The sequence below is a fragment of the Scyliorhinus torazame genome, chromosome 6, assembly GCF_047496885.1.
Source record: "Scyliorhinus torazame isolate Kashiwa2021f chromosome 6, sScyTor2.1, whole genome shotgun sequence".
NCBI lineage: Eukaryota > Metazoa > Chordata > Chondrichthyes > Carcharhiniformes > Scyliorhinidae > Scyliorhinus > Scyliorhinus torazame.
In genome coordinates this window covers 74,165,851-74,190,934 of record NC_092712.1, presented here as the reverse complement: position 1 = coordinate 74,190,934, position 25,084 = coordinate 74,165,851, and the positions used below count along the sequence as shown (strand labels likewise).

The following is a 25,084-nucleotide window of genomic DNA, read 5'->3' as shown; positions in this document are numbered from 1 at the left end:
TCTGTTCCCTCTGCATTACCTGTTTCTATTGGGAAGGTACAAATGTCCTCCACTGTGAACACTGAAGCAAAATATTTATTTAACATCTCTGTCATTTCTGTGTTCCCACTATTAACTCTCTGGTCCCACCCTCCAAGGAGCCAACATTCACTTTAGCTACTCTCTTCCCTTTTATATACTTATAGAAGCTTTTGCTATCATTTTAATATTTTGCATTAGTTTTCTTTTATAATTTTCCTTCGCCCTTTTTATTACATTTTTAGTAACCCTTTGTTGACCTTTAAACGTTTCCCAATCTTCCATCCTGCCACAGACCTGTCCCATTTCCTCGAACAGGTGGGACTCTAGTAATTATCACAATTACTGGATCTCAATCCAAGAAACAGAATAAAAACAAAAAAAAGAGTCCATGCCTTCAAAATGGCAAACGTAAAAATTGCAAATTCCAAGATTTCAGAAGAATGGTTTGAATTTAGAGCTTAAGTCAGGTCACATTAGACTGAATGCGCTTATCTTAAAATAAGATAAAAACCTGATTGAAGGAAAAACAGTCAATTTGCACAAAATATCACACGTTGCCTGGCTGCTTCATTCCCAAGTAATGTACAGGTCGTAAAGATTAAAATACTTTATCAACTGCTTAGCTGGTATGCTATAAGGCCACTGATCAGTACTTATATACAGTGGCTGTTGAGTAAATTTCTTATGTTAACAATATACATTATGTTATTGCGCAGGCAAAACAAAAAGGTCTGTCTCTTTTACACAGTGTCAACACATTAAACAAATTATGGAAACTGGCTGTTAAACCAATGTGCAGGTCTGGTCTGTGGCAGGTGATGGTAGTCCAGGCTTCAGGCATCACATGCACAACAGATGCTTGGAAATTTCACGACCAACTGGTATTTTTAAAACTTAAGAGGTAAACTACAATTCCACGCAAACAACTCTTTTCATACTGTTTGCTAGATCCCTAGCCAGCTTAAGAGTAAGAGACAAAGTCGTTGACTGGATTTCTAGTGACCTGAGCCCACCCTCATTTTAATCCTTACTACTCAATGCATTTGAAGTCAGCAGATCTCCCCTACCGCCCCATTTTTTCCTCAATCTGTGTCACAGAACCACCCCACTGCACAAAACCATTCAGCAAAGTAACAGCCAATCTAGTGTGGCCATGACACCTGGATTTGTTTTCATGAAATGTTAAATGAACCATGTTCAAGTGCCACTGAGTTTGCTCTTTAACATTCTGTTGAAATGTAAGTAAAACAAAATTCAAGCACTAAGAAAATAAACAAAATCTGTCAGGAGTTATTTTGAAAGAGGGGCAATTTAAATACTAGAAATAAATTCTTAAAATTGTGCATCTATGATTTTTTTCTTAATTTTATTTACATATGTGCATCGAATTTGCACTGCTGCATTCTAATCCTTGTATTTGAGAATGCTGACGATGGTTTAATTTTTTTTAAACATGAGGGAGCCAAATAAAATATCCTGCCATGCGAATTCTTCGCAGTAGATGATGCAAAGCACTATTCTTACACATAAGGACAGAGCAAATTGCTCATACAAATGTTGCACCCTTCTTCCGAAACTGTATTTTGAAATTAAATATTTATTTTGAAAGATACAGGTGGCTTAGTGGTTAAGGCCATGGCTTTTAACCACTAGCCATCCTCAAGTTCAAATCTCTAAAGAGATGAGGCCAGGGTTTTTTTTTGTTTAAGTAAAAGAATCTGTACCCTCAGCTTTCCGAGGATGTAATCTTTTCAATTTATTGCTGATTTTGGACCATGTGAGTTTCTTAGCAACAAGACAGTTTTGCACACTGAAAAGTCAGGTTCCTGAACAACTCGAGATGAAAACTTCCCTTATTAACCAATGGAACTATAAGATTCCTGCACTTGCTTCAGTTGCCCCACTGCTGGACGTTTTGCAAAACATGATTGTATGTGAATGAATTTAAGTACTTTACATAAATAAATAATAAAACAGAAAGGAATCATCTTTTTCAGATGGGTGATGAAGCTAAATGTGGTTTTACTAAAGCCCATTTTAAAATGATGTCACTGAATGTCAGCGACACTGATACCGGTTTAAATACTGGAGCTTTTAAGTGGTACAATAAATCTTCCTGTGCCTTTTATAAAAACATGTGTTGAATAAAATTGCATCGACTCCACTGCTTTTAAAATATTCACCTCTTACATTTTATTCATCTTTCTTCCATCCATTATTTAATTCTCACTCCAGAAATCACTTAATCAGTGGTCATGCTGTTCAGAACAGCCTTGCACACAAAGATCACTGCTTAGCTTTCTCAGAACATGGACCCAGTTTTGACATTGGACAAGATCATCAACGAGTAAAGGTACGCAGAGAGCTGCAACTGTCACGTTTAAAGTAGAAAATTCTAAGTTGTATTTGTGCAACAGAATATAAAAAAGCTGACGGCAATGTGCAACGGCGAACAAGAGTCAAACCTAGCTAGAGTCAGACCATTTGTGGTGAAGCCACTGGAATTGCGCTTCATGTAACATTTCCTCTTCAAACCTGGCTCAAGTCAGGTTAAATCAAAGTCAATGCCATTGAAGCAGAAAACTCCCATATTTTTCGAGAATTCTAGATTTCTTCTGAACTTTTTTATCTTTTGTCCAACGTCGAAGTGCCTTATAGCCTTCGGAGAGGGACTGGGCTGCAAACTCATTCACAGCTATCAGAAATGTTAGTGCGTGTCAAAACAGAATACACAAGAGAAATGTGATGATGTTTGGGGGCAGGAGGTATTCAGTGGGGTCCCACAAGATCTAATGATTGGAATGCTTGTTTCCAATGTGCATGAATGACTAGGGTGTCAAAAGTGAATACAGTGGTGTAAAAGAAGATAACCTGGTGAAATAACTGAAAAGCTGCACAGTAACCAGACAGTGGTAAGGACCAGGCTCGAGAGATTTCCACAACTTTATATTTAAATCCTATTGCCTAGCTTTCCTGTTTTTTCTAGGTTGATCTTCTATGCCATTTTCATGTTTTATTTACTTCTATGATGTCCACTCTGAACCGGTTTCTTCTTTGCCCGCACATGGGTTTCCAATTCTGTACCATTGTGACATTAATAAATGTATGCGTGAATGAGAGAGATTTCAGAGAGGAGCAAATATGATCTTATGTGTAAAGTGATTAAGGTATGATGATGCATTCGAGTATGGCAAGCTTTACAATCAAGAAATAGCTCATGGGAAATATCAACAAAAATGTATAAAATGGAAAACAAAAATCGGAAATATAGCATAAAACAATATTATTTCAAAGATGGCAAGGACAGGAAGAGTCGTATAAGGGTTAAACACAGAAGGAGGTATTTGGCCCATTATAACCATCCAGGTGCTCTGCGTGAGCATCTCGACTACTCCCACTTCCCAGCCTTGGCCTCATAGCCCTTCAAATGTTTTTTTCTTCATGCAATTATCCAATTAGCTTCGCAATTTGCCTCCTACAGACTCGGGAGTGCATTTCAGATCCTACCCAATTGCCATCTCTTTCCCTCATGACGCCTTTAGTTTTTTTGCTAATCACCCTACATACCGCCCTCTGTTTCACAACCCTTCCTCCAATGGGAACTTTCTCCCCATCAACTCAGTCCAGACTCCTCATGATTTTTCACACTTCATCCATCTCTTCTCTCAGGAAGTCCTAGCTTCGCCAATTTATCCAGGCAACGTGTGCCATCCTGGGTCCATTCGCATTAATCTTTTCTGCACGCTCTCCCAACGTTTTCAGGTCCTTCCAATAGTGTGGTGCCCAGAACTGGAAACAACACTACATTTGAGGCTAATCCAATGTTTCACAAAGATTCACCTTATCTTCCTTGCTTTTGTATTCCATGCCTCTATTTATAAAGTGTGCCTTGTTAACCACATTTTTAACCTGCTGTGTCACCTTCATTGATTTGCATACATGTACCCCCGATCCATCTGCTCCTGCATCCCTCTGAGAATTGCATCCTTTATTTAATATTGCCTGTCCACGATCTTCTTTCCAGCATGTATCCTTCCACTAATCTCTGCATGAAATTTTGTCTGCCATGGGTGTCTGTCTATTCTACCAGCCCGTTTATATCCTCTCAAAGTCTATCATTATATCATCCTCACAGTTCAAAATAGTTTGTAGTTTTCAGTCAACAGCAAATTTGGAAAGTGAAAGAAGGAAAAGAAAACATATTAGTGAAAAGTAAATTTGCTACAGGTATCAGGAAGAAATGTTTATTTAAAGAGCATTATTGCTTGGATAAAACTGCCAAGCAAGGTAGCTGAAGCAAAAACATTTGGTTGTTCAAAATGCAGCTGCAGTTCAAATGGCAAGGTATGAGATTTTATATATGGGAGCATGGGATTTTAGAGGAGTGGGGTTAACTTCCCAGTTAAAATTCTCTGCCTTCACTCTCTATTCAAAGTTAAATAATGGCAGCTAACGTCCCTCATTGAAACATTTACATCGACATGTGCCTGTGACCATATGGACCTCATGGGGTTTTTCTGAATTCAAAGGGTGCACTCAATAGAAAAATTATTACTCTGCTTCCACTCCACCCCCATAACAGAGGCAAATAAAAAAATACTCTACTGCTACAAATCATTATTAAACAGTCTCTCAATGGTAACGAGGTTTCCCCAAAGGATTGAAAAACTAAAACTAACACTATGCTGGAAATGTGAAATCGGTTCATGTAATTCAAAAGGAATACATAAAAAGTCAAAATATGCCTGAAAGAACCTTGAAACCGTTAAAACGTTGATAATAGGTGCAGGGGCAATTTCTTTTTGATGGTGAGACGTGGGTACTGAGGTGACTATGAAGTGGCCTGGGCTGGAATCTCTCTGTTTTAGTTTCATTCATAGAGGATTTGGACTCGAGCATAGAAAAATGTTGCTTATATTTATTACTAATACCAGGCTAAAGGAAATCACAGCAGTGGAAGAATGCAGGAAGATGAGAGGCAGGTCAACAGAGTGAGTAGATCGACAGCAGATGTACTGGAAAGCATAGAAATGTAGGAGATTTAATATGGTGTAGGAGCAGAGAGATCATAAGGGCAATTACATAGATATTTCAGGGCGCAAGTTCAGAGAAAAAGGGGTCATAAAAAAAAGAGAACTAGAATTCTGAACACAAAAAAGATTTCATCTTCTTTTTAATAAATTTAGAGTATCCAATTTTCTTTTCCAATTGAGGGGCAATTTAGCGAGGACAATTCACCTAACCTGCACATCTTTGGGTTGTGGGGGCTGAGACCCACGCAGACACAGGAAGAATGTGCAAACTCCACATGGACAACGACCTGGGGCCAGGATCGAACCTGGGTCCTCAGTGCCGCAGGCAGCAGTGCTAACCACAGCCGCCAAAAGGACTTTTTCTTGAATTTATATCAGGCACTGGTTCACCCACAGTAGGATCTCTGTATGGAGTTCTGGGAACCCCATTGTAGTATGGATATCAGATCCTCAGGACTTACCTTGGAGTAGAAAAGGTTCACAATTTTTCAGCCCACTAAGTCTATGCTGTCTCATATGTTCCACACAAGCCTCCCTCCTATCAATCTACCTCATTTCACTCTATCAGCATATTCATCTGATACTTTCTCAAAGGACAAAGAATGGTACAACACAGGAACAGGCCCTTAGGCCTTCCAAGCCTGTGCCGATCATGATGCCCTAACTAAAAAAACAAAACTTCTGCCCTCACTCCGTTCAAATCCCTCTAATTCCTCCCCATCCATGTACCCATCGCGTTCTCCCTCACGTATTTCTCCTCAATTAAAAGCAGTTTTATTTTAAATTATAAGTTTTTGAAGGCATGAACAGAAAAAGATTATTCTCACATGTTAACAATTGGTAACGAGGTAGCAGAGGCTGAGGATTGTCAACTGAAAAAGAGGGAGGGTGAGGAGAACTTGGAATGCTTCACCATGATGGCTACGCAGGCAGATACGGAGCGGAATCTTTCTGATGTTTTGTCAGTGTCAGGCTCCAAGTGAAACCCAGCATGTAGCTGAGTTTGAGCCACTCGAAAAAAAAAAATCATCAGGCGTGGGTTGCATTGTCACTGTGGCAGGGCACAGAGATCAGGGCGTCATCTTTGAAGGGAGCCCTGATTAGCACAGAAATAAACCCCCACCCACAGACACACAGGACTCCCCCACAACCATAATGGCTCTCCCTCCCACCACATCAGCAGCATCAGGGCAACCTCCCCCCTTAACAAACAGAATGAAAACCTTTCCCCCAATGGGACTCCTCACAGAGTCCGCCCCGGGCTCTGCCCCTCTGGAACAGGGTGGCACTGCAAAACTGGCAGTGCCAACCTGTGCCAGCTGGGCATGTCCCTCTCCCATGGGAGCTATACTTACCGTTGGGGTGAACAGTAAACAGCACAGTACAGGCCCTTCGGCCCACGATGTTGTGCCGACCATTTATCCTAATCTAAGATCAACCTAACCTACACAACTTCAATTTACTGCCTGTCCAAGAGTCACTGAAATGTCCCTAATCACTCTGACTCCACCACCTCCACTGGCAGTACATTCCAAGCACCCACCACTCTCTGTGTAAAGAACCTGCCTCTGACATCTCCCCAAACCTTCCTCCAATCACCTTAAAATTATGTCCCCTTGTGACAGCCATTTCTGCCCTGGAAAAAAAGTCTCTGGCTATCCACTCTATCCGTGCCTCTCATCACCTTGTACACCTCTATCAAGTCACCTCTCTTCCTTCTTCGCTTCAGTGAGAAAAGCCCTACCTCCCTCAACCTTTCTTCATAAGACATGCTCTCCAGTCCAGGTAGCATCCCAGTAAATCTCCTCTGCACCCTAAACCATTTAGGACTGAGAGGAACGGAGAGAAATTTCTTCACCCAGAGAATGGTGAGCCTGTGGAAATCTCTACCACAGAAAGCAGTTGAATGGTTGCAAGACAAAGTTAGATACAGCTCTTGGGGCTAACAGGATCAAAGAACATGGGGGGAAAGAGGGAGTACGTTATTGGGTTGGATGATCAACCATAATGAATGGTGGAGCAGGCACGTAGGGCTAAACGGCCTACTCCTGGCTCCTATTTTGTGTTTCTTTGAATAAATTTACCTGCATGTACAAATCAATACATTCTTAATAATAGTCTCAAAGCTCAAGCGTAATGGTCATTAATGATTTTCACCCACCCAACTTTTGTTTTCGGTTTGACAGAAATGACGACCACATAAAAACATCAGGCCAAAAATTCACTTGACTTTTACAATCAATAACCAACCTCATAGTTTCTCAAGAAATCTTATTTTTCCCTTGGCTATGATTTATTTGAAATGAGTGAAAACCAGCATGTGTGAATTAACTCGTACTGCAGGCAGCAAGGGTGATAAACATACACAATGCACGACTGGGGGATTTTAATGACTGTTTGCTGTCGTCATGGTAACAATGTTCCTGCTACATCACTTAGGCTGCTACAGCAACTGGGTTGTTATTGACAATCCTTACCTGTGGTTATCTGTTCAGCCAAGGAATCAAGATTAGTGTCATCAGCTACTGCCAAAAGGTAAAAGGTCAAACATTAATGAGGTTAGTATCCCCCATTCCACGTGCTTCATTCCCAACCCACTCATTCCAAGTTAGAGATCACAGTTGTTACAGGCCATGCAGATCATACCTCTTGACAAGCAGGCACACAGATTATAATTGCCATTCTTCAAACATTTGTTCATTATCATGCATTACTTGCGAGGTGTTTTAAAGCTTAATTTCAAAATCAGTTCCTTATTTTGTGTTAGTGCGGAACTTCCAAGCTAAAGCCACACACAGGTTTCTGTAGCTTTCACATTGATTCAGTTATAAATCAGCAGTTTATTATTTAACTATTCCAGCAGGGTTGTAATAATTCAATGAAGACAAATCTAGAAAATGATTTTCAGCTTCCCGTGGACCAAAGAAAACTCTCGACAAGACTCCAATCATATTTTTTGAAAGCCCACAAATCCCATTTTGAAAGAAAGGAGCCTGGTTAGGGTGTTGCCTCTTCTTAAAACACATTTTGCTTAACATAATCTCATTGTGACCAGTTTGTGCTTTGCAGTTGTGTCCCTGTGTGATCAGCATGTGCTGGACTGCTATTATGCCTTTGTTCCCCAGTGCTGATAGGTACTTGAATCAACTGATTAATCAGTTGTTCATCCTCTCATCATGATCATCAGTGCTGATTTTAATTTCCTTGTTTTAAAAAAAAAAAAAGTATATACAGTACTGAATCAGCACTCTGAGCGGAACATTATTCAGGTGATTAAATTCCACTCGGGAGTTTGTAAATGCAGGGCTATGAACTTGGAAGTCAAAGGAAGAGCACACATTTATATAGCACCTTTCACATCCTTTGGATGTTCCAAAGCACGTTATAGCCAATTCAGTTCTTGAGAAGTGCAGTCAGTGCTCTAACACATGCAACAGCGACAGTCAGTATGCACGCAGCAAGGTCCCATAAAAACAACGGAGAAATGAACAGAAAAACTGTCCAAGTGACTTTGGTTGACAGATGAAGATTGGCCAGGGCACTGAGAGAATGCCTCTGTTCTTCTTTGAATAGTCCAAATTACCTTTTACATGCAACTCAACATTGGTTTTGACATGTCATCAAAAACCAACACCTTTGACAATGTCACAGTGAAGCATCAAACTCAAATCTCTGAAATGACTGAATCAACAGCATGAGCAAATGCCAACTTTTCTAAAAAGCACTGAGATATCAAGATGAGAGAGGGTGAGGTGCTGATTAATCAGTTATTTAAAATGCCCGGCAGAATTGAGCAGCATTAAACACGGGGGATGACGGCAATAATAAGTGATCATTTGTCCTACGACTAGCTGGATCAATTGCTATACTCAAGTCTGACTACATTATTTGACATAAAATGATACAATTCTTATTAACTAAACTGTACAGCTCATTGACAGAATCAGACTTATTTTAAAGTACATCATTCTATACCGGATCCATTCTTGGATAACCAACAACCATCCTCACAGCGTTAAATGAATGGAATTATCCAAAGTTCTGCAGTACATAATTCAAATTATGAATATGCTTTGTTTGTACATATTAAAATTAGCAACCCCAATGCGCAGTATTTGATTCAAGCACCAACTCTGCCAAGTTCGTAACTTCAGTGGCAGGAGGGGACGAGGCAGCATTCATGCTTCCTACCGAGGAGGGTATGAAGAGTCATCAACAATCCACTCCTTTTACATAGCTTCTATTAGGTTGGCTCAAGGGCAGCATGCGTGAATGCCTGTGAGGAGGTTTCATAATGGGGCGAGTTGAATACATTACTGTGCATTATGCCACCCCACCGCTCCAAAAAAAAAAAAAGCTAAGTGTTCCCTTTGAAACTACAAATTTGTAAAAAAATTAGATCGCCTGCACTTACTTTTAGTCAGGTCAATTTATTAACAAAGATCCTTATTTTTCTGCAGTATGGGTAACTCATGCTGCACCACATGGATGGTTACAGATAATGGGTCCGGTCCAAGTGGAGGAGCAAGTAGATCATTGGACAGTTGGAGCTAGTATGCAGGGTGCTGAACTGCACATTTTCATGATGCCTTTCTCGCACTGGGCTTTCCGAGACAGACTTTTTCATTTTTTAATATTCTGAATCTTGAAGCAATATCAGACAGATTTCTAACATTTTGTTTTATTTAAATAATTTCTCAACAAAATGTCTTGCTTAGCTCAATTTAGATACCAGTGATGCACTAACTGCATTTAGGATCTTGCCCATTACCTATTAACTCAATCGAGATGTCAAATAACAATATTGTATTGTATATTCATATTTTTATAACATTATGGTCTTGTGTTCATGTGGGGGGGGGGGGGGGGGGTTGTGGAAGAGAAGAGTGTGTAATTAAATCAATATATGTTTTAACTTCTCTGCTATTTCTTCTATTTAGGATTTGTCCGATGTACCAAACTCAGTTCTCCTGTCCAGATAGCACCCAGTTAAGCAGCCCAAATTAACGGACAGTGAACATCTACCTAGAGACCAAGTAACATTGTTACAACCTGGCTCCTGTTACATAAACCTGTCTTGCATTCACCAGGCCAAATGCAAGAGTATCAGATCACAAGAATCACAACAATTTATACTGCAGAGAAATGAGATGGCAATTGAATGGGCAGCACGATGGGCAGCACGGTAGCATTGTGGATAGCACAATTGCTTCACAGCTCCAGGGTCCCAGGTTCAATTCCAGTTTGGGTCACTGTCTGTGCGGAGTCTGCACGTCCTCCCCGTGTGTGCGTGGGTTTCCTCCCACAGTCCAAAGATGTGCAGGTTAGGTGGGTTGCCCATGATAAATTGCCCATCGTGTCCAAAATTGCCCTTAGTGTTGGGTGGAGTTACTGGGTTATGGGGATAGGGTGAAGGTGTTGACCTTGGGTAGGGTGCTCTTTCCAAGAGCCAGTGCAGACTCGATGGGCCGAATGGCCTCCTTCTGCACTGTAAATTCTATGATCAATGATCTAATGGCAATCAACTCCGATTGGCCAATGCGTCCCCATGGAAAATGCAAAGGGATCTACAGGTTCCCTAAGCTGCCTGTTAATTAAAAAAAAGTGCAAGGCTCGAACGTATTTCTTTTGTTTGCAAAGAACAGGTTCCCTCGAACAAATGTATATTGCTTCCAAAAAATGTTAGTGAGCCATGATATGAACTGGCTTGATTCTATCAAATTGATTGTTAGTGTAACTATTAGCACACTCAAGATTGCCCAGCAAGTGCTGCTCAATCGTGGAATAACATATATAACAGTAGATGTTTTGTTTTGGGGTTTGCAAGCGCAGGCTAGGGTCTGTACTTTGCCTTGTACAAACAGCCAGAGGAACATATTTTTTTTATTTGATCATCCAATCTTTGGAACATATGGCCTACATACCTGGATCACATTGACATTGAAACTCGTACACAACATTGCTCAATTGTGTGTTTGGCCTGATTAGCATTCTTGTAAATAGCCATTTGCTCACCTTGGAAGCTCGAGGCATAAATAGAGAATATCAAAGATATCTTGCAGAATAATGGCCTCCTGAGGGTGGAAGTGTTAATTACAAGGAGGCACATGTTCAAGGTGAGAGGGGGCAAGTTTAAGAGATGTGCAGGGTAGGTTTTTCACGCAGAGAGTGTTGGATGCCTGGAACGTGCTGCCAGATGATGTGGTGGAACCAGGCACATTAGCAACATTTAAAAGGCATCTGGAAGGGTACATGAATAGGGAGGAAATAGAGGGATAAGGACTGAGAAGGGCAGAAGGTTTTTTTTAAAAGTTAGGGCATCATGATCGGCACATGCTTGGAGGGCCGAAGGGCCTGTTCCTGTGCTGTACTTTTCTTTGTTCTTTGATCAGGTCATTGCTTACGGTGTATCCTGCAAAATTGCAAATGGGTCAGAGCCTGCCACTTTTGGAACTGAAAAGTGCCCCCTTTACCTCAAATTACCCTGGACGTGCAAAGTATTACAAACATTTGTATAGCAGGTTAAGTGAGCCATTTCATGCTGTTACTATTGCAATTGTGCGACAAGTGGTATTTTCCACCTACAGAATGCTGCTGTCAGTCCAAACAGATGTTATCTACCACCCAATTAAGCAACATCGTGTATGAATTTCAATGCCAGCGTTTTGCCAAGCACGGAGGCCTCATGTTGCAATGACTGGGTGATCGAATAAAACAACACTGTTCCTCCAACTGTTCAGAAGTGGCAGACTACAGACCTATTCAACCAGCCTGAGTTTGCAAAACCCAAATCAATAAATTATTGTTAGAAATGATTTCATGATTGGGCAGCACTTGTTGAACAATCCTAGTGGTATTAATAGCTATACCAACACCAATTTGATGTATTATCATAGATTATCATAGAATTTACAGTGCAGAAGGAGGCCGTTCAACCCCTCGAGTCTGCACCAGCTCTTGGAAAGAGCACCCTACCCAAGGTCAACACCTCCACCCTATCCCCATAACCCAGTAATCCCACCCAACACTAAGCGCAATTTATCATGGCCAATCCACCTAACCTGCACATCTTTGGACTGTGGGAGGAAACCGGAGCACCCGGAGGAAACCCACGCACACACAGGGAGGATGTGCAGACTCCGCACAGACAGTGACCCAAGCCGGAATCGAACCTGGGACCCAGGAGCTGTGAAGCAATTGTGCTATCCACAATGCTACCATGCTGCCCAAGGCATAAAGAGAGAATTCTGTTGAGCTTATAACGCAGCTCATTCATGCTTGCAGGAGGCGATATGCATTCATACCCAGGGACCTCTTCTTTGCAAACAAAAGGAATATGTTGACCATAGAATTTACAGTGCAGAAGGAGGCCATTCGGTCCATCGGGTCTGCACCGGCTCTTGGAAAGAGCACCTTACCCAAGCCCACACCCCCACCCTATCCCCATAACCCAGTAACCCCACCCAACACTAAGGTTAACTTAGCATGGCCAATCCACCTAACCTGCACATCTTTGGACTGTGGGAGGAGACCGGAGCATCCGGAGGAAACCCACGCACACACGGGGAGGATGTGCAGACTCCACACAGACAGTGACCCAAGCCGGGAATCGAACCTGGGACTCCAAAGCTGTGAAGCAATTGTGCTAACCACTATGCTACCGTGCTGCCCCAAGTCTTGTGCCTTTTTTGAATTACTTGGGAAGTTTATAGCTCACCGCTGCTTTCGCCATGGCAACACTCCAGCCAGAGTTGACTTGCCAACCCTTTTGTCCTGTTTTCTAAATTGCTGCGATCGTTTGTAATTTGGCATTGTTGCATTTATCCTGATGAGCGCTAGACCAAAAACCTTGGAAACATGTTGCTCTTCAGCAATGCTGAAGTTCTGTATAACCAAGCAATTGCTCGTTATCCAAACTGTTCTCTAACTCAATTAACAGAAGGCAAGAAATAGGTTAAAGGCAGGGCTGTCCTTAGTGCCTAATGTGAGATGTTTAACATTTAGCATGTGTGTTCAGTCATTGTTAATCACGGACTTGCACAATTCTAAGGAAACAAAAAGGAAAATCTATTTGTACCTCACCTGGTGGCTGCAAGATCATGTAACTAATAATATTTAGGCCCACATGTCAATTTGTTAAATCACTGCCAATAATGAAAACATATGGCTTGGTTAACAAGAGGAGATTGCTTATTATACAGTGCAAAAGGAGGCAATTTGGCCTATCGAGCCTCACCAACCCTTTGAAAGAGCTCCCTACCTCGGCCAAATTCCATCCCCCCCCCGCCCCCTAACCCAACCTGCACATCTTTGGACTGTGGGAGGAAACCTCAGCACCCGGAGGAAACCCACGCAGACACAGGATAACGTGCAAACTCCACACAGACAGTCACCCGAGACCAGAATCGAACCCGGGTTCCTGGCGCTGTGAGGCAGCAGTGCTGACCACTGTGTCACCTTGCAGCCCCTTATGTACAATTCCATTGAACTAAAGGAAATCTTTTTTAACCCTACTTACTGGGCTGGAATAAAATGTTCAAAATGGTAATATTTTTAACAATTCTGTGTTCACGATTAAGAAATAATATAATTTACTAACTGGTACATAAACCTGCTGTTCAAAAGAATGACAGTAGGAACAGCAAAATGATCAGAGGTAGGTATAAAATACAGTTGAGTTCTACCTAAATCCATGCTTTTAGACTTCCGTGTTTTAACAAAGTCCAGCTGAGTGGCATCTCCAAACTGCTTGGTACGTTTTTCAGACATGCTCTGACGTCCAAATCCCTCTCGCTGGAAGGCAGTGGCAGAATTGACATCTGGACTTAAAACACTAGGGGAACAGAAAAGCAAAATTCTTTATGTATAAAAAAAAGAGACAACAAGCAAAGAATCAAAGAATCAGTACAATAACTCTTGACAGCAGCTGTAGAGAGGTCATTTTTCTGATTGGCATTGTCTTTTTGAGGAAAAACTCCAAAACAACTTGTGTGTTTTTATAACTTACTTGCTCATTACGCTGACAAAGAAAGGCACAAGATTTGAATTGCTGCTTATCAAAACCTACACTTTGAGTAAACCAGATTTAATAGACAAACTGCTGTCCTTAAACAGTACAAACTAGTGTGGAAAATGTCATTTTCACTCTTGGCAGGAAAAGTGGCCTGCTGCGTATGAACTCGTGTGATTACTTGCGATGTCAATCACAGAGTATCCTGTCACTGCATGTTAAATAAAGTTATCTTGTAAAATACAATGCATTTTTAACGTGATGCTGACCTTTCATGAAAATTAATTCTGCTCAAGCATAAACTCGCAGGCAATCAACACAGAACAGACATTCAATAACTGTATGGAAAAATGGCTGCATTTATACACCATACAAGGGATCCACAAACATGAATTAAAACTTTATCTTTGTGTATGGTTAAATGCTGGGGGAGCAAGTGTTGTAGGGGTGGAGAGTGATGCACACATTGAGAGATTTTATACCTAAATACATTAACAGAAGGGAGGGAAAAGACAAAGATAACCTCAGGGGGACACACATTTTGTTTTATTTATTCATGGGATGTGTGTGTTATTAGCCCATTCCTAATGATCCTTGGAAAGGTCATGGTTAGTCACCTTGAACTTTTATAATCCATTTGGTGTCGGGCAGCATGTAGCATATTGGTTAGCACAGTTGCTTCACAACTCCAAGGTCCCAGGTTCAATTCCCGGCTTGGGTCACTGTCTGTGCAGAGTCTGCACGTTCTCCCCGTGTCTGCGTGTGTTTCCTCCGTGTGCTCCGGTGTCCTCCCACAGTCCAAAGATGTGCCGGTTAGGTGGATTGGCCATGATAAATTGCCCTCAGTGTTCAAAAAAGGTTGGGTGGGGTGACTGGGTTACGGGGATAGGGTGGAGGTGTGGGCTTGGGTAAGGTGCTCTTTCCAAGGGCCGGTGCAGACTTGATGGGCTGAAAGGCTTCCTACTGCACTGTAAATTCTATGATTCTATAATAATAATGGCTTATTGTCACAAGTAGGCTTCAATGAAGTTATTGTGAAAAGCCCCTCATCGCCACATTCCGGCCCCTGTTCGTGGAGGGCGGTACGGGAATTGAACCCGCGCTGCTGGCCTTGTTCTGCATTACAAGCCAGCTGTTTAGCCCACTGTGCTAAACTAGCCCCGATGTATAACACATTGCTATTAGGAAGGGAGTTCCAGTGACAATGAAGGAACAAACAATAGTGAAGGAATATTAATATGTTTCCAAGTCTGAGTGATGAGTGATGAGTATTGCACAATAAAAAAATTACAAAAATATTTATTAGTGTCACAAGTAGGCTTACATTAAGACTGAAATTAAATTACTTTGAAAATCCCCCAGTCACCACACTCCGGCGCCTGTTCAGGTACATTGGGGGAGAATTCAGAATGTCCAATTCATCTAACAGCACATCTTTCTGGACTTGGCGGTGGAAACTGGAGCACCCGGAGAACGTGCAGACTCTGCACAGACCGTGACCCAAGCCAGAATTGAACCCGCGTCCATGGAGCTAACCACTGGCTGCTTCCCTTGTTCTTCTAGAACAAAGAATACAGTATAGCACAGAAACAGGCCCTTCAGCCATCCAAACCTGCGCTGATCACGATGCCTGTCTAAACTAAAACCTTCTGCATTTTCGGGGTCCGTAATCCTCTATTCATATCCTATTCATGCATTCGTCAAGATGCCTCTTAATTGTCGCTATCCCATCTGCATCCACCACCTCCCCTGGCAGCGCGTTCCAGGCAATCACCACCCTCTGTAAAAAATAAACTTGTCTCGCACATCTCCTCAAAACTTTCGCCCTCTTGCCTTAAACCATGTCCTCCTGTAATTGACTTTTCCACCCTGGGACTTGTAAACCTCAACCTCTTGCATTCCAGTGAAAACAATCTGGGTTTGTCCAACCTCTCCTCAGAGCGAATACCCTCCAGGCCAGGCAACATCCTGGCAAACCTCTTCTGTACCCTCTCCAAAGCATCCACGTGTGGCGACCAGAATTGTACACAATATTCCAAAAATAGCCTAGCGAAGATTCTGTACAGCTGCAGCATGATTTGCTATTTTTATACTCAATGCCCCGATGGATGAAGGCAAGCATGCCATATGCCTTCTTGACCACCTTATTCATCTGCGTTGCCACTTTCAGTGATCTGTTAACTTATACGTCCAAATCTCTCTGAAAAATGAAAATCGCTTATTGTCACAAGTAGGCTTCAAATGAAGTTACTGTGAAAAGCCCCTAGTCACCACATTCTGGCGCCTGTTCGGGGAGGCTGTTACGGGAATTGAACCGTGCTGCTGGCCTGCCTTGGTCTGCTTTCAAAGCCAGCGATTTAGCCCTGTGCTAAACAGCCCCTGTCTGTCAATACTCCTAAGGATTCTTCCATTTACTGTCTAATTCTCACCTGTATTAGATCTTCCAAAATGCATTACCTCACATTTGTTCTTGTTGGTAGAGGCGATAAGTTTCGAATGTACTGATGAATAAGGCTTGGTGGGTTGCTGCAATGCTTCTTGTAGATGGTACACACTGCAGCTACTGAATGCCATTGGTTGGGGAGCGAATGCTTAAGTGGTGAACAGGGTGTCAATCAAGCACGCTGTTATGCCATCGATAGATAGACTGGATGGTGTAGTTTCCTTGAGTGTAGTTAGAGTTGCATTCATCCAGGCTAGTGGACAGTATTTCATTGCACTCCTGACTTGTGCCTTGTCGATAATGAACAGGCTTTGGGTAGTCAGGAAGTCAGTTAATCACCACATTAATTCCCAGCCTCTGAACTGTTCTTGTGACCATAGGTTTGCATGGCTGTTCCCGTTAGGTTTATGGTCAATAATGACCCCTTGGGTACTGATGATGGGGACTCAACAATGGTCACGCTTTAAAAAAAATCTTTTAAGGAATATGGACATCGTTGGTTGGGCCAGCATTTATTGCCCATCCCTGAGGGTATTTAAGAGTCAATCACATTGCTGCGGGTCTGGGGGTCACATGCAGGTCAGACCAGGGAAGGATGACAGATTTCCTTCTCTAAAGGACATTAGTGAACCTGGTGGGTTTTTACGACAATTGACAATGGTTTCATGGTCATCGTTAAACATTTCATTCCAGTTTTTTATTGAATTCAAATTCCACTGTTTGCCTTGGTGGGATTCGAACGTGGGTCCCCAGAGCATTCTGTTGAACATCAAGTGGGCACTCATGTGGCTCGAATGTTACTTGTCACTTATTACCAAGGCCTAAAGTCATTCAGGTCTTGTTGCATGGAGGCACAGATGGCACCAATATCTGAGGAGTTGTGAATGGCGAACATTGCACAATAATCAGCAAATATTCCCTTTTCTGACCTTTCGTTGAAGAGAAAGTCATTGATGAAGATAGTTGGGTCGACTACACTACTCTGAGGAATTCTTCAAGTTGTCATGGGTGGCATGGTGGCACAGTGGTTGGCACTGCTGCCAGGCTCAATTCCGGCCTTGCGTGAAGGCCTGTATGAAGTTTGTACGTTCTCCCAATGTCTGCGTGACTTTCCCTCCGGAGCTCCGGTTTCCTCCCACTGTCCAAAGATGTGTGGATTAGGTGGGGTTACGGGGATAAGGTGGGGATTGGGCCTAGGTAGGGTGCTCTCTCGGAGGGCTGGCGCAGGCTTCCGAATGGCCTCCTTCTGCACTGCAGGGATTCTATGATTGGACTACAAAAACCAGAGTAATCTTTCTTTGTGCTAGATCTGATTCCAAACAGTTGAGAGTTCCCCCCCCCCCCCCCCCCCCCCCCCCCCCCCCAGATACCTATTGACTTCAATTTTGCTCAGGCTCTTTATGCCAGATTTGGTCAAACGTTTCCTTGATACTGCATTAGGAGGATTATTCGAGATAGGCAAAATTGCAAGCTTGAACAGTGGAGCTGGAATAATATTCTTGGAACTGCTTAGTTACATTGGTGAGCACACAGAATTCACATTGAAAATTGGTTGTGATTTGGTTGATTCCACATGCACCATAGAGTGGGTTTTATATTCGTATCAGCAACTAATTGAAATTTGTATAAAAATCTCCACATTCAAGTGATCTCATAAATTCCCAATCTAGCATGACAAGAAACAGGTGGTGTTTCATGCAACCACCATTCCCTTCATTAAAAAGCAAGAACTTCACATATCATGGAACGAGATTCCTATATATATGTTTCAAGACTAAATATTAGTTACAATTCTAATACATAAAACATAGTATTAGGGGAAAAATGACTGATAAATGCACCAAAATACCCATTTATTACATTTATTCCTAAGAATTATTAGGGCTGTTAAGCAGAATATGCTTCCCTGTTAAATGACACTGAGCAGAGGGTGAAAAATATGAAAATGAAAATGATTACTGTTTCATGCCTAACAGAACAGACATTCTGGGGAAAATCTGCTTTTGATAATATGCACTAAACAGGTTCATCCTTAAATGGCTGAGACTGGGATTTGCATTCGCTGCTTTACGAACAGCACAGCAGAAACCATTCTCGAACACTGGGAGCAAACTCTTCAAAATGATCAGCAGTTAGCCTGCTGTCGAGCAAAGGATTTATTCCAGGCGTTTACTGTCGATAGCAATGAATTCCGTGGAATGATTGCAACATAATAAGCTAACCAATGACTCTGGTCATAAATAAACTCTTAATGGTTACGATAAGTTGCAAAAATAGACCTTAGCTATTATTCCACCAATTTCCTTTTGTATCCTGAAGGCAGAAAGGTGCTGGCAGCATTCTGGTAACTTGAAAAAGTGACCGCTTTTACTGCGCTTAAAATGGCGAGCTCTGTGGAGAGTGTCACAAACGAGTAGCAATCTTACAATTCACATGCATGCAACCTCCATCAGGAGATACTGGATAGTAATCAGGGACAGGAATCCTGGTTGATTGGACTTCGGGGACAAGGTTCAGCATATTAATTATTCCCCAATATCTTTGTTTCAAGTATATTATGTATGCTCTTCGTCTCAATTGGTTCTATGTCATGTTTATGTGGCTGTCATTAATGACGAACAATACCATCCCTTCTACAGGTCAAATAAAAGTTTAGAAGAAATCATGCTGATATTTGCTTCGGAAATCTATGACTAGCATTAATTATCTACCATTTACTTTCTGAAATCAGATCGCATTTGCGGTAAATAGTTTTCAGGATAATTTCTATGAAATTGAAGAATGATCATTATTTCAGATGGGCAAAGTATATGTAGCAAAATACATACCACTCAAATTTGAGATTATTTGCACTCATGTCACCACTGAACAACCAAGGTAAATATTGGCACTTACGCTTGCTAATGGAGTCATATTTCTATCAACCCGTCTCTGAGCATCCTTATTTGCAGTTATCAAGGAGCATATAGCTTGGCCTCAGAGGTTTTGTTGTAAAAAGCCTTTAACATTGTAGAAATGTTTGTTTAATTATTTGCCACTCAGAAATATAACTGGTGCTTGAAATACTCCACTGTAATTGATGAAAACAAGCTTGAAAGGTGAAGGATTAAATATAAAGGTCAACAAATCATGGTCAAATTACACTGTGAATTAGTGGGGGGGGGGTTTGAATATGGGTGGTTTAAAAAAATTTTTGGGAAGGAAAGTTTTCAACATTATGAATGTAGAATCAAGAACTCCAGTGGCGTAATCGGTTAGCGCGCAGTACTTGTATGAATGTAGAATCAGAGACCAGGAAAGGGCAGACCTATATTTTTAAATTAAGCTGCTTTATCATGAGAATGATTAAAGGACAACAGGAGGTCATTTGGCCAGCCGTGTCTGTGCCAGCTCTTGGCAAGGGCAACTCAGTCCATCCCACTCCATTGCCATTTCCCCATAGGACTTCAATTTCTATATCTTCAGGTTCTAATCCAATGCCTTTATGAAAACAGTGACTGTATCTGCCACTATTCCTTCTCAAGTAACGCAATTCAGATCCTAACCACACACTACAGAAACAAGCTTTTCCTCATGTCGTCATTTGGTACTTCTGCCAATTACCTTATATTAGTGTCCCCAGGTTTGCCACTGTTCCACCAATGGGAACACTTTCTCTCTATCTGACAGACCCCTCATAATTTTGAATACTTCTATCGAGTCTCCTCTCAACCTTCTCTTTTCTAAGGAGGACACCACCAGCTTTTCCAATTCATCCATACAAGTGCTTCATCTTCAAGCCATTGCTGCAGCTTCTCCATTGACTTCACATCCTTCTCAAAGTGCGGTGCCCTGAATCAAGCACAATACTACTGCTGAGGCTGAACCAGTTTTTTTTAAACGTCAGTTAACTTCCTAGCTTTTATAATCTAGCTTCGATTTATGCTGCTTAGAACGCCATAAGCTTTTTAATCACTTTCTCAACCTGCCCTGCCACCTTGAATAAGTTGTGCACATATACCCCCAGCTTTCTCTGTTCCTGCACCTCCACCTCCCCTTTAGCATTGAGTCTTTTATTTTATATTGACTTTCCTTATTCTTTATACCAACAAACTTGACACTTCTCTGCATTAAATTTCATTTCACCAGCCTTTTTATATCCTTTGGAAGTCTCTCATTTTGTTCCTCATACTTCCAAATTTTAACCCCTTTCCTCCTCCTAACATACTCAAATTGAACTAATCCTCAGACTCGTTCATTAATTGCAAAATAATTCTGAAAGGGCCCACGGTTAACCATGAAGGCTTCCATCCCTTCTTCAAATTCAGAACAGATGTCACTCTTGTTTATATAACCCTTTGCCCAAATTCACATGATCATACCCACACTCGGTGGCAAAATCCCACCACTTAACCTTCATTTCAGCATCGTCATCTCCATTCATAGCAGGAAATTAAAAGCAACAGTAGATTTCCTCTGGATCCATAGCATAACATTCGACTTTAAGTAGACTTTGGATTGACCTGTATTTTGAACTCTCTGATAAACAAAAGCTATTGATCTCCAAATCCAGCTCTATAAAGAGATCAGTGTGACCAACACATACCAGACAATTCCAAATTCAATGCCCAACCTGTGTTGAACTGACTCATCTCGGCCTGTGCAGCAGTTGAAACATTTCACTTCGCCTCAAGAGTCGGGACTAAAAAGGGAAAATATCTGTTACAGTTCATGCTCCTGATCACTATCCAGCAAAATATGCATGTATTGCATCATATGAAGACTGCATTAGACTCATGTTCAGCCAGGATGTTCTCCATAAAAGCAAATTACCGCAGATGCTGGAATCTGAAACAAAAACAGAAAATGCTGGACAACCTCAGCGGGTCTAACAGCATCTGTGGAGAGAGAATGGAACCAATGTTTCAAGTCTGTATCCAGACTCAAAACTTCAGCTCCGTTCTCTCTCCACAGATGTTGCCAGATCTTCTGTCCAGCATCTTCTGTTTTTGTTCTCGATGACCCAGATTTCCTGCTGACACTCATTGCCGGGGTTGATGCACAAAGAATGGTCAGTTAAGTGAGGCATCAGAAGGCTGCCGCAAGAACCAATACCTTCTGGAGAAAAGAGAGGGGAGAAATGTCCACCAAATGATACATTTCTTGAACATTGCAGAATAGAATTAGAAGTTTGCAAGAATATAAGATGGGTTCATCGGGGAATGTTCCATGAATTTGATTGGAAGAAACAAAATTAAGAGTGTCAACAGTTTATGGTTAACGCAAAGAAATCCACTGGAAACATGATGCTCATCTTTTCCTGCTCACCATAATCTTGCAACAGTAGCAGTGAACTTGCACAATACCAGTCATGCTTGTTTCACAGATATATTTACACAAATTCAGCCTGCGCTCAAGTTGCAATCTAAGTTTTGTCAAGTTTTAAGATGTGCAGCATATTTATTCTTTAGTGAGTTGCCATGCCTCTGTCAATGCAGCAGAACTGAAGAGTTTCAAAAAGCATTCCCAAGCCAACGATTCAAGCACACTGCCAGTAATGAGATCTGTCGGTGCTGACACACTTAAGCTGAAGATCAAGCTTTTTAACTCAATATAAGAAAAAGTGTTTCCCTATTACATAGAATGTTTTTGAGAAATGTAAATAAGACCAAACCCTCTGAAGCCTTTCATCTTTTTTCACCAACTGAGGATGCAGTTTTTTGCATTATGTATATAGCATTTGACCATTGCAGCAGGGGATCAGACACCAATATTTCCCCCAGTTGTACAAGTACTACCTGGTCGGATCAAATCACAATTCTACACACCAATAGATTGCTAGCACCATTACCCAGTAATTGATTAAAGCATTAAAAAGTAAACCTGCCTTTTGCTCCTTTAAATTACCAATGAATGGAGCTTTGGCTGAACTCCACAGCTTTGAATTATTCATAGCTAATGAGTTTGATGAGAAAAGCTTTTTTTTTTTGGGTGTGGCATATGAAATTATTGTAGATTAAATAAAATTAATAATATTAAAAGTCAATGGTGTTATTCAAACTCCGGGTAAGCCAACCAACCAGCACCCTCTTCTCATCCAGTATAAATTTATTGTTTTCCCTTTTGTCAGTATTCTTGCGAATTGACCTGATGTGTGCACAATGAAAAGAATTGACAAAATGTCTCTTGTTTTCAGCAAGACTCAAGTTCTGTAGTATCAAATGACTAAAATCACAACTGGGAGTTTCTCTTTCTGATCACTATCAAATAGCCTCTGCTGGAAAGTGCACAGAGATCAGAGTTGGATGGGATGGATTCACATTGGAAGCTAAAAAGCCTGCCAACATTGCGGAGCAATAGCTGCTGGTGACTATGGAATGGCGCAGCAGCAATGCAACATGGGTTCAAGGGAAAATAAAGAAAATTGGGACAATAGTAATGGTGGGGGGGGGGGGGGGTAGATAGTGGATGGAGAGAGTGAGAGAGATGGGAGTATCACAGACAGCTATTACTAAAATATAACCAATTATATGATCCCTATCAGTGACAACAGCTTGAAGGGATGGTATTAAAATTGACCAGCACTCAACTGAAACCATGCTCTTACCCATCTGTTTTATCTTTATCAGGTTCTTTCACCCACAGACCAGAAGTTACAGAATTCACTTCTTGATGATAACCCACAGATGACTGGCTGGACAGTTGAGGAAGATTGCCAGGCGGTCTGTCATCTTCAATAATAACGATATCGTCTTGGGTCATGTTCACCGTTGGAGACATATGGTAGTTACCTGTAGACAGAAATTAGTGTTTCGGTCAAAAGTAACACAAACGTTAACATGCCGATTGGAGCTCACTTCATGCTGCATTACAATTACAATTAGAAAATGCCCCGAAAGGCACCACTTTTAATGCCCTTTTTTTTTCTTGTTACATGTTTCAGATATTACAAAACCATATCCTCGAGTTAAAGATCAGAATAAATGTTACTGATTTTACTACTGAATCTCATTTGTTCACATGAATAAAGTAAATCTGTTTTCCTTCACTGAAAGAATTCATAATTATCTTGCTCAGCTTGAAAACATCAATGCAGCAATGAAAGGAAGGCTGCACTCATTCCGGACCATTCTTTTTGATCTTGGTCATACTATGGGGAGAACTGTGGAAAAGCAGCAGAACATCCTCCACAGGGAAGGAAAGAAAAAACAAGCAAACCAAGAAGAGTGGGGGGGGGGGGGGGGGGGGGGGGGAAGAGTGGAGTGGGATGGGGTGAGTTATGAAGAGACAATGAGCAGTCAACCCAAGCACTGCCAAATAACTCTTAACAGCTGGCTCAACAGCAGCACAGTCAGAGACCCAGAAGCAGGTTGTTTGCACACTTGTCTTCTTGGCTGGGACATGGTGCATCACTGGGTGGAAGGATGGGTGGGTTTTTTTGGGTACTGAAGGAGAAAATGCCAAAAAAAAAAGAACTGACAAGATCTACAGTAGAGGTGTTTTTTTTGTGTGCAAGGGTTATACATGTTTAATGTTTCAAAGAGTTGAGAATAAACTCCACGGGTGTAGAGACATAGACACAGAATTTACAATGTAGAAGGAGGCCATTCGGCCCATCGAGTCTGTTCCAACCCTTGGAAAGAACACCCCACACTTCCACCCTATCCCATAACACAATCTAACCGTTTTGGACACTAAGGGCAATTTAGCGTAGCCAATCCACCTAACCTGCACATCTTTGGACTGTGGGAGGAAACCGGGGCACCCGGAGGAAACCCACACAGATGTGGGGAGAACGTGCAGACTCTGCACAGACAGTGACCCAAGCCGGGAATCGAACCTGGGACTCTGGTGCTGTGAAGCAACTGTGCTAACCACTGTGCTACCGAGCTGCCCATACCACAGCTTCTTTTCTGTTTATTTAAGAACCGGCGATATTTTTAATCACATTGTCTGTATGTTGCAACTCGAAAAGTCATTTTACCAGTCTCATGCTGGTAGGCATGGCAGTGGGTGCCGTTGCTGCTCTGGGTAAATTATACCACTACATGGAAACGAGTCAAGACTACAGGTGGTCGAATGTCGAGCTTCAGAACCTTATGTCAACACTGCTCTAAAATTGACTAAAGCTTCCCACCCATTAGATAAAAAATGACAGTGGTGCTTTATTTCACAAATTATTAGTGGTCACAATTTTAATTCACAGGATTGTTGCTTTCATATCTTTAAATGAAAAACAAAACATAATATTTAAGTATAATCATAGAATCCCTACAATGCAAAATGAGGCCATTCAGCCCATCGAGCCGCCGGCATCAACCCTACAATGGCCCACTTCCCCATCCTCAACCCATAATCCCACCTAAGCTTTAGATGCTGAGGGACAATTAACCATGGCCAATCAGCCTAACCTTCACGTCTTTGGACGATGGGAGGAAACTGGACCACCCGGAGGAAACCCCCCAGAGACACAAGGAGAACGTGAAAATTCCACACAGTCACCCAAGGCCGGAATCGTACCCATGTCCCTGGCATTCAGAGGCAGCAGTGCTAGCCACCGTGCCACCAATGACCGAAACAAAGTCTAGAATTGTATGA

General features: G+C 41.7%; 1 protein-coding gene across 6 annotated transcripts in view; it reads right to left on the bottom strand.

The window, feature by feature from the left end:
• The window catches only part of pard3aa (par-3 family cell polarity regulator alpha, a), a 1,126,646-nt gene that overhangs the window by 275,317 nt on the left and 826,245 nt on the right, over nucleotides 1-25,084 (bottom strand). For 4 of the 6 annotated variants that reach the window (XM_072508331.1, XM_072508330.1, XM_072508326.1 and 1 more), the window contains exons 16-18: nucleotides 23,094-23,277; nucleotides 13,739-13,887; nucleotides 7,532-7,579 (exon numbers count right to left, since the gene is read on the bottom strand). In XM_072508331.1, the coding sequence (XP_072364432.1) occupies nucleotides 7,532-7,579; nucleotides 13,739-13,887; nucleotides 23,094-23,277 (381 nt within the window). The remainder of the gene's footprint in view (nucleotides 1-7,531; nucleotides 7,580-13,738; nucleotides 13,888-23,093; nucleotides 23,278-25,084) is intronic. The other 2 variants (XM_072508327.1, XM_072508328.1) reach the window with 2 other exon arrangements.